Consider the following 13,585-nt stretch of genomic DNA (forward strand, 5'->3'; position numbering starts at 1 on the left):
ATATATATATATACTAATGATTTAAAGCAACAAGATTGGCTGATCAATTTAGTTGTCCAGTTGAAATCTTTCAAAAGTATGTGAAAGACTAAAGTCAAAGTAAATATGGATTTAGAATAGTAGTTATATTTTACTAACCAAAATACCGAAAAAAACCGAACCGAATCGAAACCAACCCGATATCTGGATTGAACACCCCTAATCCAAATGAAGCCAAACTATTGTTTCATTCTCCAAAATATAATAAAAATAATAACTTAATTCCGCGCAAGGCGCGGATCTTATCCTAGTACTATATTAATTACTATCAGAGCACTTCCGACGCTATGTCCATATGGCTACTTTTTAGTGGCTTTATGGCTTTTTAAAATTAAAATTAAATTGCTTAATAAAAATGTAAATAAAATAACTATATTTATTTGTTTAAATATTGAAGAGACGTCCCCGTTAAGTTTGCTCTTATAGACATATACCGGTTGGTTGCTAAAAAAAAAAAAAAATGACATATCAGTTAGGCCTGGACACGAATCGGATATCCAGATTTTTAAAGGTATTTGTGATTGGCTTTGTATGTCACATTTTCAATCACTGCTAGAATTAGAATTAAGGTTAGGGCACCGATGGGATATCCAGGATTTTAAAGTATTTGTGATTTATTTTGTATGTTACGGGTATCTAATTTTTCGATTTGTTTTGCTTCGGAAAAATACGGATATCCGAAAAATAAATAGATATTTACGGGTATTTACAAATACTTATGGATATCTCATATGTTTTGATTAATATAAATAATCTTAAAATTTTGATATAATTTTGTTTTGTAAAATTTTTTTGCATGATATATATGATAAAAATTAAAACAAGTAATGAATCTACATATTTTGTTATTTTTTGAACTTAGCTAACAATTATAATAACACAAAACTTAAGAAAAAATTATAATTGTCATAAATGTGTTCTCTTCCTTTTATGTAATACTTTTATATAAGTAATAATGTGAATAGACTTTATCAAATCATATGTTAAAATAATAATTATATAATTTTATACATTAAAAATTTTAAATATAAACAAGATAGACATGTATTTATATATTGACGGATCGGATCGGATATCCACTTCCCAAAATTTTAATATTTGTGATTTGCTTCGATTTTAACGAATATTGATTTTTAATATTTGATTTGCTTCGAAAGTTTACGGATATCCAAAACTTTCGGATCGAATCGAAACGAATAACGAATCGAATCAAATTTAACGGATAAAATGTCCACCCCTAGTATCGGTTTATGATAATTTATTTCACCAATAGTGAGAGAGTCTAAAATATATAAAGATTTAATTTCACAAGTGCCCATGCAAATGATAGCCGAAGTCACACGTTAAACGAATTTCGAGTTGAGAAACATTTTAAAATCGTAAAGACTGTGTTTTGAATAACATATTTAACCCTTAGGCAAAAATATTAAATAACATATTTAACTTTTTTTTTGAACTGGCTTTCTTAACTTGTTTGTTAGTATATTTTAGTTTGAGATTTTGACGAAAAATAGGTTTTAAGATTTCAGATTGAGATTTTGACGGAAAAAAAATATTTATTTCCAAAATAGTTTGCACCTTTTTCTTATCAAGATATGCCTCGGTTTTAAGATTTTACTTTTAGCTGAGACTGTTGGTTTCTGTCACATTTTTTGCCGTCTGGATTACGAAATGGGAGGAATATTAGCATTTAAGAAATTTAGGGTTTCCATTTTCAGAAAATAGGAAAAGACACAAGACCGCCAAACAATTGTCAAATGTCTTCATCAAACTTGTAACAAATTTATGGCTTAAAAAAACAATATCAGTCATGTTTATTATAATACATTGAATTAGTTCAAAAATTAATCAAATACTTCTGTTTATATAAAACTAGACAGGAGATTCATAGGGTTTTTTTTGTCCTTCCCTACCTTCTCTTGTGTAGTAATCAACACAGTGATAACGTCCATTATACATGCATATATTTCTATTCTGATAGTATTTAGTTGAAGAAATACTAATATATTTGTATTCTCTCAAAAAGACACATATATATAGTGCAATGTACATGACTAATATATATATATATATTTACCTTTTCAAAAAAAAAGAATATTATATTTGTTTTAGGAAATACTTCTTTTTGTAAGATGAACGCTAATAAGCTTTTTATCTTCTTCTCAAACATAAGATACGGGTGAGTGATTACTGCAATTCAATCTAATTGTATATAATCGCCCTTTACATGAAAGAGGAGTACAACGAAAAAGCTGCAAACGCATAAATAGGTGTAATCATCACATACTTTGAGATGTGACAATACATTGTCAAGCTCCTGTCTCTTTCTCTGTTCTTCTCTCTGATGGGCTTTTAATACTGTTATTATTTCTTAACTATTTCCAGAAATAAGGAAAGGAAAGTAGGTTTTCAAAATTGAAGTAGTACGCATGCATGCTTATTACGGATTCCTCAATGTTCAGATTATCTAAGTCAAAGAATCTCTTATACCAATATAGAAAGTGTGACAGGACGACTTTGATTGTCTAATTTATTTAATAAGAATAGATGCTTTTTTTTTTGAGAAACTAATAGGAATAGATGATCTCTTGTCGTGTTCCAAAAAAAAAAAAAGATGATCTCTTGTCAATTTGGAAAATTATCACACATGCAACTAGTTGATGGGAAGAGTCGAGGAAGTATATGGACGATCCTAGTAACATTTTTTTTATTCCATCGCCGTTGGGGAAGAGAGACCTGACGCCTGAATTGCTAAACTCTAGATCTCTAAACTTTAATTACATGTTTACTGCAAAATAGATTTGTAAAATTGTAAAATCAATAGTGACTAAATATACTATTTAACAAAAATACTACTAAACATCAAAATATTTTTTTTGAACTGTACTAAACATCGAAATATTCCAAGTCTAATTGTTAATATAATTTAATTATTAAAAATAATTAATTATCTCATCTCTTTTTTTATAAACAGTTAAAAATATTTTGTAAAATGAGGTTTTTTTTTTTTTTTTTTTTTTTGTAACTGAAAGAAAAAGTTTTCCTTTTGTTTATACGGCATTTCCATAGTTTCGTATATTTTGTTTATTTTTAAAGGTAAGTTATATAACTGAGTTAGAAGTTACATAAGTCTGGGTATTCAGCTCAATGGCATGATGGTATTGTTTCTCCAGACCCGTAGAAGAAGACGACATGGAGTTAAGATGTTGAACCTGATCGAGAATGATACAAAAGATGTGTTTACGTATATACATAACAGGCTGCCAACAAATGATCAACTCACGAGCTGAAATCTCATGTATTCTGCAAAAGTGTTATATAGACATGATTAGCTTCTAAATAACTAAGAAATTTGCATCTTTCAAATTCCCGATCAATATTTTCAAAAACAAGTTTCCGACCATTGTAAAAATTGGTTTTTGAGTTAAATTAATTTATTTACATTTATTCAAAGAAAATGTCCAATTCCACATTAATGATTCAGACACTAACCCAAACCCACGAGTCCTCCACCATCTTCTCAGTGTTTCCGGTATAGCTTGAATCAATATCTGTCGCACTCTTGAGCACTACATGCTGCGTACAGAGACCACTCAAAGTGATTGAATAATAAGAAACCAAACTCATTAACCTCTTTTTTGTTAATCACAATTAGTTTGTCTTAATCATACCTTAATCTGTGTCCTGTTATACGTATAAGTGACGTGGACATCCCCGTCTCCGGCTTGTATAACCGCCGGATACGAAAACTCCATTCCCGGAGTATCCTCCAACGTTAAAACATCGGTCCAAGAATCACCATCGTCTAAAGAAACACCTACTTTGAGCACACCTCTTGATACGGTGTTGTAAGCAAGCACTAGCCTACCATCCTTTAGCTTGACTCCATCAATACCTGTCCATGAATAACTCATAAATGAATCAAAACCTAAAAGCCAAGACTTTCTGTTTAACGAATTGCTTGGGTTTCAAGAAACCTGAATTAGGGTTTGGGAGAACAGTCGTTGTTGCGAAACTCCAATTCTCACCACCATCAGAAGACTCTGAGATACAGACTCTGTCAATGCCGGTAAATGATCTGAGCAGAACACGTAATGTCCCAGTTGCGGTTTGGTATGGAACCGGTTGGATCACGCTAAGACTCTTTCCTTGAATGTATATAGGGCCATGCTTTCTCCATGATCTACCTGCATCTGAAGTGACCTGTACACACACGTTTCAGCGTTAAAAGCAATGCAGCATGCTCAGAGGGATGTAGGAAGGTTGAAACAAAACCTCCATCCACGCTCCCCATGAGTTCCAGCTTTCAACGGATGATCCACATAGGAGAGTCCCGTCTTCAAGCAGAATAGGCTGAAGAAAGAGAAAATAAGGAAGGTAAGAGTCTCTAAGCAAATACAAAAGGTTGAAATCAAAAGGAAGCTACAAGAAGAAGGAGACCTTGTTTTTAATGGGTCCGAGAATCCCTGGAGGAAGCTGTTCTCTGTTGGTCCAGGTTCTACCTTTGTCATATGATCGTTTCATGCAACCGCTCCATCTAAGCGTTCCACCAGAAAAAGAAAAAAAAAAACAAATCAAAGGCATGAAACAAGCAAATGAGACTTGTGTTCTGTAAAAGTGAGAGCTAGTGATATTATTTTTTTGAGCACTTTTGAACCTCCTGGCCGATTTTGTAGAACAATAAGAGCTCTTGCGAAGGAAGCTTGAACAAGACAGGGTTCCACATTGGAACGCCTGGCTCTTCATCTACAATAACCGGTGATTCCCACTGACCATCCTGAGAAACCAATCAACTGTTTAGTCATATTTATGATCTCAAGAGTCAACACTATGACTATGTAATCTTACCTTGAAATGCTGCAACCAGATTTTGACATCAGATGCTCCTTCATACGTACCTCCGAAATAAGCAGCCAAAAAGTGATCTTCTTCAACCTTTTTTAACAAAAATATATATACAAAAAAAACTCCTAAGTTTATACATCACTAAAACTTCTAGAATAACAGTGGAGACTTGTAGTGGTCTTAACCTCAACGATGGTAGATGCATGACAACTCTTGAAGGGAGCTGAACCAGCAGGGAATGTCAATGTCTCTAGCACCACTTTGAAATCTGTCACTGTCATCTGAAATATACAATTCACACAATTATATCAAACATTATCTATAAAAAGAGTAAATCATTGGTAAGTTGTTTCATCACCAAACTAACAGTTCTTGCTTCCAGATCCGATCAACTGGAAACTTATTCTAAACTATCAACACATATTTTGATCTCAGATACTATATAACTTCACATCCCAATTCCCAATAACCAATGGCATTAACAGGAAAAAAAAGTCAACGGCAATCACAACTACAAGTGTCCGAAGAGACCTAAGCATACTAAAGGAAGACAAGAGAAGAAGCTTACCTTAAAAGTTTCGGACTTTCTGTTTCAGTTTGAGTTTACTCTTCTTGTTCGGTAATGACAGTGTCAGATCCGCCATTGACATTCCTTTGCAATAACAGACTAAATACACAGGCTTTTTAAAACGGCCCCAGATAAAAGCCCAATATTACTAGGCTTCACTTGGGCCTATAAAGACAACGACTCCTAACGAACAGTTAACGAACTCTGGTGGGAATGACAAATGTTATTTTATTAATTAATCCTGAAAATAAGCTCAACGGTCGATAACAAAACGGTCAAAAACAGAGCAAATCTCTCCCTCTCTTCCTCTCTGATCAAAACAAACAAACAAAAAAACATTCAAAGCTTCGTATCTTCCTCATGTCTCGTCGTCTGCAAACGTACGCACAAACCCAGATCGATTCGTCATCGAGTTCCATACCCCTTCCATAGATTCGTCACAAAGATTAAAAAGCTTCAATCTTTTTAGTGGTTTCATCCAGAAACAGAGATAAGAGATGGACTCACCGTCGTCGAGTGGAGATTCATTAACGGCGAGGATGATTCCACGACATTCATCGCTAGATTCCTTCGGAGCGATGAAGGTCGTTCAACTTGTCAACCTCGCAAGCATAAGGGTCTCTAAAGCAGAGCTTCGTCAAAGAGTTATGCTTCCCAAATACCTCCGTCTCGCCATCCGCGACTGCATCCTCCGTAAAGACGATTCCTCCCCCGCTTCCTCCTCCTCCTCCTACCTAACGCCGGAGGTTCCTCTGATGGTTTTCGTTAACCCCAAAAGCGGTGGTCGTCAAGGTCCACTTATAAAAGAACGTCTCCAGAATCTCATCAGCGAAGAACAGGTGTTTGATCTAACGGAAGTGAAGCCTAACGAGTTTATTAGATATGGTTTGGGCTGCTTAGAGGTGTTAGCAGCACGAGGAGACGAATGTGCTAAAGAGATTCGTGAGAGGATGAGGATTGTGGTAACTTTAATTTAGTTTTGTTAATTATTTTAATTTAAAAGTTTTTAATTGCCAATGGTTTGTTTGATCACTTTTATTACAGGTTGCAGGTGGAGATGGAACTGTTGGTTGGGTTCTAGGATGTCTCGGTGAACTCAATGTACAAAACCGGCAACCTGTTCCTCCGGTTTCTATAATGCCACTCGGAACTGGAAACGATCTTTCAAGAAGCTTCGGATGGGTAAAAGAGTTCTTAATTGTCTTTACTTGTCTCCTAAGCTCTGTTCTTATTACATTTGTAATGGTGTTTTAGGGAGGTTCTTTCCCATTTGCATGGAAGTCTGCCATAAAACGAACACTCTATAGGGCAAGTATTGCTCCAGTAAGCCGTCTAGATAGGTAAGATTAGTAACATAAAATCATGATATGAACAAATCTCTTGTCTGCTTTATGTTTTAATGTTTGAAATATTAATGTAGTTGGAATATTTTGATTACAATGCCTTCTGGGGAAATAGAGGATCCTCCTTATTCTCTAAAGACCACACAAGAATGTATCATTGACCAGGTTTGATTTTTATTTGTACAAAAAAAATTATGATGGAATATGGTTGATAAGTCAATTTTTTTTGTTGTGGCAGAGTTTGGAGATAGAGGGAGAGCTTCCTCCATCCAGGAACGGATATGAAGGAGTCTTCTACAATTACTTTAGTATAGGTATGGATGCTCAAGTGGCTTACGGTTTTCACCATTTGCGCAATGAAAAGCCTAACCTTGCGAATGGCCCTATCGCCAATAAGGTACATACCAAATCTAATGAGAGTTTGATTATTTAGAAAGGAATCTAACATTTTGTTGTTGCAGATTATATATTCAGGCTATGGTTGCTCTCAGGGTTGGTTCATGACGCATTGCACAAATGATCCGGGTTTAAGGTCTTTATAGAATACAAGAACAACATATGTTCCAACCTCAAAATCATGGGGTTTAAACTAATTTGTGTTTTTGGGATTTTAGGGGTCTCAAGAATATAATGACATTGCATATCAAAAAGTTAGACTCATCCGAGTGGGAGAAAGTACCAGTTCCCAAAAGGTATCTCTACATAATATTTATGAGACAAGAACACAAATGAGACACATTCTAATTGGGTTTCTAATAAAACTGTTGTTTTTGTTTTCTGTTTTGGAATAGTGTAAGAGCAGTGGTTGCATTAAATCTACATAGCTATGGAAGTGGAAGAAACCCATGGGGGAATCTCAAACAAGACTATCTTGAGAAAGTAAAACAAATCTCATTTTCAGTTCATTTTTCTTCTTCATAATTCACACTATTAACGATTGTTTGGGCTGTACGTAACAGAGAGGCTTTGTGGAAGCTCAAGCCGATGATGGGCTTCTTGAGATCTTTGGGTTAAAGCAAGGATGGCATGCTTCTTTCGTTATGGTTGAACTCATCTCTGCCAAACACATTGCACAGGTACTTCTTTTTGGTATAGCCCGAATCCGGTTAGTCAGAACCGGATCCATTTTTAGATTATGAAATAAATTAGGGTCAGGACCAGCCACGTGCACGGTGCACAACATATAATACCAATCCCCATAACCAAGACGGATGGGATCCATCAAACATGCTATTATTGCTTTGTTGTTAACAAGCTAACTTTTATTAGGCTCTCAAGTCTCAAGACTAGACTAGACTTTTAGGTCTAATATATTAGCCAATTTTGAACTAGTCCTTATCAGGGGCTAATCTAGACATAAAATTTACTGGGTGCATCAAAGCGTATAAAATAAATTAGTGGGTGCAATAAAGAGAGTTTTCTTTCTTAGCTAATATTTTCTACCATTTTACGTTACAAAATAAACAAAAATTGAAAAAATAGGGGGTGCACATGCACCCATTGTGCTGGCTGTGGCTTCGCCCCTGGTCCTTATCCATATGGACCGACCATAGGCCATTTTAGGCCTGGGCATTTCGGGTATCGGTTCGGTTCGGTTCGGGTATTTCGGGTTTCGGATAGTTCGGATAGGGGCTAGAGGATCCATTTAGTACTTGACCTATTTTCGGTCCGGTTCGGTTCGGATAGTTTCAGGTTCGGTTCGGTTCGGATAGTAAATATAGGAACCGGAAAATATCCGAAAAAAGTTCGGTTCTCATTTGGATCCGGTTCGGGTTCGGATAGTTCGGGTAGCTCGGATAATTTGGATAAAATATTGGTTATTTAAGGTAAAATATCAAATAATTAGGATGATTTAGATTAAAAAATTTAGATATTTCGGATTATTTTGGATATTTCGGATAAAACTATCCGGATAGTTTCGGATACTTTCGGGTAGTTTGGATAGTTTATAATAATTTAGTTATCCTCAACTATTTCAAATACTTTTAATAGAATTTTAAATTAAAAATATATATTTAGTGATGTTATATGTATATATAATTAATGTTTTTATATATTCGGGTACCCGTTCGGTTCTCGGTTCGGTTCCGGTTTGGTTCGGTTATTTCGGATATAAAAATATAGGAACCGTTCGGGTATTTTAGGGTATTGGTCCGGTTCCGGTTTCGGATATTTCGGTTTGGTTTCGGTTCGGTTCTTCGGTTCCGGTTATTTTGCCCAGGCCTAGGCCATTTTTAACTTTAAAACCGTAGTGCACGGTTTTTAAGAGATATATATATTTTTTTAAAAAAAAAAATTTAAAAACGCACCAATCGCGGACCGCTACGTGTCAGTAGAGCCCGCGAACAGTGCAAGAAACTAACCAAAATCGATCATTATTTCATCATTTCTATCACCTATTTTTACAAAAAAAAAAATGGGACCCACCACTTAAAAAACTCCATTATTACCCTCGTTAGTTGTGATCTTATAGCCCATATAAGTAAGACCGGACAATATTTGATTTTTATTCTCATATATAATAGTAAATTTCATATAAGAATGCATTCTTATTTAGAAAATAAGTTTTCAAATCTCGTCTAGGACTGGGACAGGAACTAGATGATAGTTTTTACTTTACTTTTTATTGGTCATGAAACTTGGATGATTGAAAATTGTTTATTACGAACAGGCGGCTGCGATACGGCTAGAGATAAGAGGAGGAGAATGGAAAGATGCGTTTATGCAAATGGATGGGGAGCCATGGAAACAGCCAATGAGCAAAGACTACTCTACTTTTGTTGACATCAAGAGAGTCCCTCACCAATCTTTGGTCGTCAAAGGAGATTGACTTGTTTATATTAAACTAATCACTTCTTATCATATATGTCAGCACTGTAATTGTGAATGACCACTTCCACATAAAAAACATATGAACAAGTATACTACGAAATAATTAAAGAAGACCAAATTGGCAAGGCTGGTTTCAGACAAGAAGTAACTAAGATTTTGGAGTGGATGATGAGTAGATGGACACTCGTAGAAGAACATATATGATTGGATCAATAGGACATAACTTTCATAAAAGTACTAATTGCTATTTGTACGTGCGAACCACTTGCAATTTCTCAGTAGTGTCTTTTAGTACCAAATCCACTAATATATAAGGGGTAAAACATTTTTACTATTAATAAATCGTTTATGTACTATGATCGGTTTTATGAAATTCTTCCATACGAAACAAACATAAATGAATTATACTCAGTCGAGTCAATTCGAAAATGTTATTTTTTTATTTGCTAATTTCGATCCTATTTTAGTATGATCTTGTGAAGTAGACTAAATTAAAATTTTTACTTTGAACTTCTCTGTTTACTTTTTTTACTGCTGTATTAATTGTCTTGAAAAATTCAATTCAAACCGTAATATAAATCAATCCAAATAGAACTATTTATGGTTCGAGTACAAATTTTCATGAACCAACCATAAGAAAACAGAAGAATAAAATACTAACTCTAATGAAAAAACGAGATATGGAAATGGGATAAGGCAAGAAAAATACGTGCCGACTACAAAGAAACTAGACTAGAAATCTAAATTGATTACTTGAATATAACTCTTACTTGCATGGGTTCGTGTCTTGATGCTTCATATTACGACGTAAATTTTTAAAGAAAAACAAATATTACGATGCAAAAATGGAAAAATAAGTTTTTAGTTGCGGTGAAGAACTGAACAAAGATAGGGTTTTCTCTGAATAATCTTATTTTGCTTAGAACAATTTAGATACCAATGTTAACGATAAGATTCACAGCTGTAAAAGTGATTCAACCAGCTGGTATTGCTACCAACAGATCAAATCTATTTCGGAGTTCCATTGTCTTCTTCTCCGTACACCTCTTTTGTCCTGCTGCTTTCTGAAGACCAGATGACCGTTGGCTGACTTGTTTAGAGGCTTCAACTTCTGTTTTGTTATCAACTTGAGCCTCTGAGTGTGTTGGGCTTACATTCCCCTCAAACTTGAGGTGGGGGCAACACCAACGCCAAGTTTGCCTCTAAGCTCATTGTACTGACGTCGAGGTAGAGACTTTGTAAAAATGTCAGCCAATTGTTTCTCTGCCGGAATGTATTGTGTCTCAATAAGGCCTAACGCCACTTGCTCCCGAATGTAGTGATAGTCGGTGTCGAAGTGTTTCGATCTTGAGTGTAGAGCTGGGTTGGCGCTTAGATACACCGCTGAGAGGTTGTCGCAGAACAGCATCGTCGTCTGAGTTTGAGGTAGCTGGAAATCTCTGAGTAAGGACGAGAGCCAAGTTATCTCTTGAGCCGTCGAACAGAGTGCTTTGTATTCCGCCTCCGTTGACAATCTAGACACCATTTGCTGTATTTTGGTAGAACAAGAGATAACGTTAGGTCCAAGTAAGGTACACGGGCATGTGGTTGACCTTCTCGTCTCTTTACAGCCCGCCCAATCACTATTACAGTACCCTGATAAGACCAAACCTTCATTCTTCTTGATATGCAGACCATACTCCAACGTTCCTTTAATATAACGGAGGATTCGTTTGCAGTAAACTGAAATTCGAAGCTGTAGGAGCATGCATCCTTTGACAGACTAGATTTACCGCAAACTAAATATCTGGTCTCGTTATTGTTAGGTACTGCAGCTTGCCGGTGAGACTTCTGTAATACGTAGGTTCAGGAAATAGTGAGGACGCATTATCCTCAATTCTCACTGGCAAGGAGGTTGGCATTGGGTTACAGTCTGCCATCATAGCTTGATGAAGTATATCCTGCGCATACTCCTGTTGATGTAAGAAAATACCATCAGTGTAGGCCTGCATTTGAATCCCAAGAAAATGACTTGGTTCTCCCAAATCCCTCATAGCAAACCTCATGTTCAAAGCTTGAAGTAGATTGTCTAGTAGCTCATCGTCACTACCAGATAGTAGTATGTCATCTACATACAGAAGCAGAACTAAACTCTTGCCTTGCTTGTGATAAGTGAATAAAGAAGGATCAGACCTACTGCAGGAGAACCCAAACTCTATGAGGAAGCCACTGAAAGTGTCAAACCAGGCCCTAGGCGCTTGCTTAAGACCATACAACGCCTTAGTTAAACGACATACATGATTCGGTCTTGCTTCATCAACAAACCCATCAGGCTGGTACATATAACCTGGCTCTGATACCATGTGAAGAACTGAACACAAGATAGGGTTTTCTTTGAATAATCTTATTTTGCTTACTTGAAACCAATGACTTACATCACACACTTATAGTGTTCATCAGAACAATCTAGATACCAATGTTAACGATAAGATTCACAGATGTAAAGGTGATTCAACCAGCTGGTATTGCTACCAACGGATCAAATCTATTTCAGAGCTCCATTGTCTTCTTCTCCGTACACCTCTTTTGTCCTGCTGCTTTCTGAAGACCAGATGACCGTTGGCTGACTTGTTCAAAGGCCTCAACTTCTGTTTTGTTATCAGCTTAGGCCTCTGAGTGTGTTGGGCTACAGTTGCAAGCTACGCCATAAACGCATATATATCTAAAAAATACTTTTCATTTTTTTTTTTTTTTTTTTTTTTTGAAACTCTAGCTTGTATATGTTATCAGCCTCAATATGAACTGAGCATGCCTGGCTAAGTGTCTGAGCTTCTTAGCAAGAAAAATGGAACTTTCTCCCTATATTGGCTTATTCAAAAATCGTTACAAAATTTTCAATGAAAATGTTAGAGTGACCAAGCTACTAAGATTCAACCACGGAATTTTCTAGTTAACGCTTTCGATTCCTTCACGCTTATTGAATCTCAAACAATCTTCCTATAGAGAAAAAAAATGACGACATATACTGATAATTTTAGATATATTACTAATTAAAAACAGGAAATAAAAATTTAAACCTAGCTTTAATTCGGCTTCGATTTTATTATTTGTTTCTCTCTTTAATTATTATTTTTGTTTGTATATCCCTATTTCTTTTAGATTTCTTGTTTGTCTTAAATTTTGTTGAGTACTATTTTATTGTAGCGTGTTAAATCTGATTGGAAAAAAAAACACAAGGTTTTTATTCTATATGTCTATATAAAAATACTGGAAAATGATTTTTTTTTTTTAAAAAAAAAATTAGATTTCCAAGAAGTATTATACTGTATATATATTATATGTGGGGGTCAAAATAATGTTGTTCCAAAAAGATTAAAATCAAATTATTAAGACGTGGGACTACATTTCTTGTAAGAAAACAATCAAATTATTCATGTCTCCTATAATTATTGTACTTCCATCTCACATGCTTTTCATCTTTTTTTTTTTTTTTTATCTTACCCAAAAAAAAATCTTTTGTATTTTTTATCCTAAACCATTTTATTACTCTTCAGTCTTCTTTTCTTTGCTAGCAGACTCCATATTCTTTAAATTTATTATAGTTTTTATTATTACAAATATTCTCTGCGCAAAAGCATTTCTCAGAAAGAAAAAAACGAAAAATGGAATATGGAGCTTTCTTTATCTCCAAATATAGATGTATTTTATCGTAAATGAGTCTCTCTCCTCTTCTAGAGAGAGTTCTCTCTCAAACAATCTTTATCTCTTATCTTCAAAAAAATCTTTCAGAGAGATTAGATCTTGTCTTGAAAGTGAGAGAAACCGTCGGGTTTTTTGGTTTCCGGTTTCGATTTTATCCAACCGGCTCTGACTCCGGCGTTCTCGCCTTCTTCTCCGGCGATGGACGGCCGGCTTTGTTTCCGGGAGGTGATGGCTCCTTCAAGCATCGCTATCGCCGGCTAAAGTCCGGGTTTTTTCC

General features: G+C 35.3%; 2 protein-coding genes across 4 annotated transcripts; one reads left to right on the forward strand and one right to left on the reverse strand.

The window, feature by feature from the left end:
* Nucleotides 1–2,645: 2,645 nt before the first annotated feature.
* LOC106329393 lies at nt 2,646–5,550 on the reverse strand. Of its 3 annotated transcripts, XM_013768039.1 has the most exons (11): nt 5,453–5,550; nt 5,070–5,165; nt 4,888–4,974; nt 4,689–4,816; nt 4,480–4,576; nt 4,315–4,392; nt 4,017–4,242; nt 3,711–3,934; nt 3,532–3,615; nt 3,296–3,342; nt 2,646–2,827 (listed from the first exon to the last, which is right to left on the reverse strand). In XM_013768039.1, the coding sequence occupies exons 2-10, from the start codon at nt 5,163–5,165 to the stop codon at nt 3,334–3,336; spliced, it is 1,029 nt and encodes a 342-aa protein (XP_013623493.1). In that variant the 5' UTR covers nt 5,453–5,550; the 3' UTR covers nt 2,646–2,827; nt 3,296–3,333. The 3 variants fall into 3 exon arrangements, with proteins under 3 accessions (XP_013623493.1, XP_013623492.1, XP_013623491.1); XM_013768038.1 differs by lacking the exon at nt 2,646–2,827 and having other exon boundaries at nt 3,165–3,342; XM_013768037.1 differs by lacking the exon at nt 2,646–2,827 and having other exon boundaries at nt 3,165–3,342; nt 3,482–3,615.
* A 253-nt stretch (nt 5,551–5,803) lies between these two features.
* On the forward strand, nt 5,804–9,866 carry LOC106329392 (diacylglycerol kinase 4). Its single transcript, XM_013768036.1, has 10 exons — nt 5,804–6,414; nt 6,497–6,634; nt 6,707–6,792; nt 6,873–6,960; nt 7,034–7,192; nt 7,257–7,327; nt 7,410–7,487; nt 7,587–7,674; nt 7,755–7,871; nt 9,467–9,866. Exons 1-10 carry the CDS (start codon nt 5,950–5,952, stop codon nt 9,623–9,625), a joined length of 1,449 nt encoding a protein of 482 aa, XP_013623490.1. The 5' UTR covers nt 5,804–5,949; the 3' UTR covers nt 9,626–9,866.
* The last annotated feature ends 3,719 nt before the right edge of the window (nt 9,867–13,585 follow it).

Source organism: Brassica oleracea, chromosome C3, assembly GCF_000695525.1.
Source record: "Brassica oleracea var. oleracea cultivar TO1000 chromosome C3, BOL, whole genome shotgun sequence".
Lineage (NCBI taxonomy): Eukaryota > Viridiplantae > Streptophyta > Magnoliopsida > Brassicales > Brassicaceae > Brassica > Brassica oleracea.

Excerpts from the sequence above, each read along its gene's own strand:
- LOC106329393 (XM_013768037.1), bottom strand. The coding sequence starts at position 5,165 with ATGACAGTGACAGATTTCAAAGTGGTGCTAGAGACATTGACATTCCCT. Across the intron at positions 3,935-4,016 it reads TCTCCCAAACCCTAATTCAG|GTATTGATGGAGTCAAGCTA; the intron begins GTTTCTTGAAAC and ends ATTCATGGACAG. Across the intron at positions 3,616-3,710 it reads ATAACAGGACACAGATTAAG|CATGTAGTGCTCAAGAGTGC; the intron begins GTATGATTAAGA and ends CTCTGTACGCAG.
- LOC106329392 (XM_013768036.1), top strand. The coding sequence starts at position 5,950 with ATGGACTCACCGTCGTCGAGTGGAGATTCATTAACGGCGAGGATGATT. Across the intron at positions 7,488-7,586 it reads AAAGTACCAGTTCCCAAAAG|TGTAAGAGCAGTGGTTGCAT; the intron begins GTATCTCTACAT and ends GTTTTGGAATAG. Across the intron at positions 7,675-7,754 it reads AACAAGACTATCTTGAGAAA|AGAGGCTTTGTGGAAGCTCA; the intron begins GTAAAACAAATC and ends TGTACGTAACAG.